This window comes from Limulus polyphemus, unplaced genomic scaffold (assembly GCF_000517525.1).
Source record: "Limulus polyphemus unplaced genomic scaffold, Limulus_polyphemus-2.1.2 Scaffold11952, whole genome shotgun sequence".
Taxonomy (NCBI): domain Eukaryota; kingdom Metazoa; phylum Arthropoda; class Merostomata; order Xiphosura; family Limulidae; genus Limulus; species Limulus polyphemus.
Window position 1 is genome coordinate 1 of NW_013677562.1, and position 2,534 is coordinate 2,534.

Genomic DNA, 2,534 nt, shown 5'->3' on the forward strand with positions numbered 1-2,534 from the left:
ATAACTACTTTATTAGTCTATAATTATTTATTAATCTATAACTACTTTATTAGTCTATAATTATTTATTAATCTATAACTACTTTATTAATCTATAATTATTTATTAGGCTATAATTATTTATTAGTCTATAATTATGCCTCCGTAGAGAAACAAATTGTTTTCTATTGTTTCTTGTTCTTCCAAATACTTTTCAACCGATCGCCGTTTCTTCATTTATCGGCAGATTGACTTGAAACTTGGTACGGTTATACATTGATCCACTACGCTCAAAAGCCTTTTTATTTGTATTTTTATTTAGGCCTTTTAAAGTGGGTAAGAACCAATATCCTACCTAGCTACCGTAAGAACCAAACCTTATCAATCTGCTGTTAAAATCAGTATCCGATCTACCTAGCGTGAGAACCAATAACGTACCTAACTATCGTGAGAACCAATATCGTACCTAACTATCGTGAAAACCAATAAAGTACCTAACTATCGTGAGAACCAATATCGTACCTAACTATCGTGGGAACTGTTTCTGTTAACCAACGTTATTCACAGAATTAAACTATGAAACTGTTTTTAAAACAGAAAGTTATTTCAATCAGACTTACATTACATTACTTACTTCTTGGTTGGTTTTCTTGTGTTGTTGTTTCTTTTTGCTCTGTAAATATAACAAACACACATGTTAATATATTTCAGACATAACAAACACGCTCGTTAATATTGGACACATAACAAACACACACACGCTTAAATTAGAGACATTACAAACACGCACTTAATACTGGAGACATAACAAACACGCATGTTAATACTAGACACATAACAAACACGCATGTTACTATATTAGTGACATAACAAGCACGCACGTTAATATTGGAGACAAAACTAACACGCACGCTTAAGTTAGAGATATAACAAACACGCATGTTAGCATTGTACACATAGTAAACACGCACGTTAATATTGTAGACAAAACAATCATGCATGTTAATATTGGAGACATAAAAAACACGCACGTTAATATTGGACACATAAGAAACACGCACGTTAATATTGGAGACAAAACAAACACGCAAGTTAATATTGGAGACAAAACAAACATGCATGTTAATATTGGAGAAAAAACAAACATGCATGGTAATATTGAGACATAACAAACATGCATGGTAATATTGAGACATAACAAACATCCATGTTAATATTGGAGACATAACAAACATGCACGTTAATATTGGAGACATAACAAACACACATGTTAATATTGGAGACAAAACAAACATGCATGTTAATATTGGAGACAAAACAAACATGCATGTTAATATTGGACACATAACTTCATATTACTTTTACCGAATTATCCAAAGAACACACCCAACAATATAACACATTACAACAATAGAACACACCCAACAATAGAACACGTTACAACAATAGAACTCGTTACAATGATAGAACTCGTTACAGTGATGGAACATCTTACAATGATAGTACTTGTTACAAAGATAGAAGATAATACAACAATAGAACTCGTTATAACGATGGTAGACGTTACAACAATAGAACTCGTTACAATGATAGAACTCGTTATAACGATGGAACACGTTACAACAACAGAACTCGTTACAATGATAGCACTCTTTATAACGATGGTACACGTTACAACAATAGAACTCGTTACAATGATAGAACTCGTTGTAACGATGGAACACGTTACAGCAATAGAACTCGTTACAATGATAGAACTCGTTATAACTATGGTACACGTTACAACAATAGAACTCGTTACAATCTTAGAACTCGTTATAACAATGGAACACATTACAGCAACAGAACTCGTTTTCACGAGAATACGTTAAACAATACATACTTTATAATAATTAGAACATCGTAGTATTAATGTTGGAAATATACCATATACGTGTTATTTATACTAAAACTATAGCAAAACAAAATATTAACGTTGAAAATATAAGTCACACGTAAAAGTAATGTTGGACATGTAAAAACACGTAATATTAATGTTGGAAATAAAACAAACACGTAATTTTAATGTTATAAGTATACTAAAAACGCAGAATTAACGTTGAATAGATAACAAGCACGTGCATCAGAGTTCAATAAGGCCTCGTAGTTTACGTTCCCAAGATAACAAGCATGTGCATCAGAGTTGGATAAAGCCTAGTAGTCCTAGTAGTTTACGTTCCCAAGATAACAAGTACGTATGTCAGAGTTAGATAAGGCCTAGTAGTTTACGTTCCCAAGATAACAAGCACGTGCATCAGAGTTGGATAAGACCTAGTATTTTACGTTCCCAGGATAACAAGCACGTGCGTCAGAGTTAGATAAGGCCTAGTAGTCCTAGTAGTTTACGTTTCCAAGATAACAAGTACGTATGTCAGAGTTAGATAAGGCCTAGTAGTTTACGTTCCTAAGGTAACAAGCACGTGTGTCAGAGTTAGATAAGGCCTAGTAGTTTACGTTCTAAGGTAACAAGCACGTGTGTCATAGTTAGATAAGGCCTAGTAGTTTACGTTCTAAGGT

At 33.1% G+C, this 2,534-nt stretch overlaps 1 protein-coding gene across 1 annotated transcript in view; it reads right to left on the reverse strand.

The window, feature by feature from the left end:
- Window positions 1-597: 597 nt before the first annotated feature.
- The window catches only part of LOC106476881 (secreted frizzled-related protein 3-like), an 11,156-nt gene continuing 9,219 nt past the window's right edge, over window positions 598-2,534 (reverse strand). The window contains exon 2 of the mRNA XM_013937499.2: window positions 598-651. Coding sequence (XP_013792953.2) covers window positions 605-651 — 47 coding nt within the window. The 3' untranslated portion in view covers window positions 598-604. The remainder of the gene's footprint in view (window positions 652-2,534) is intronic.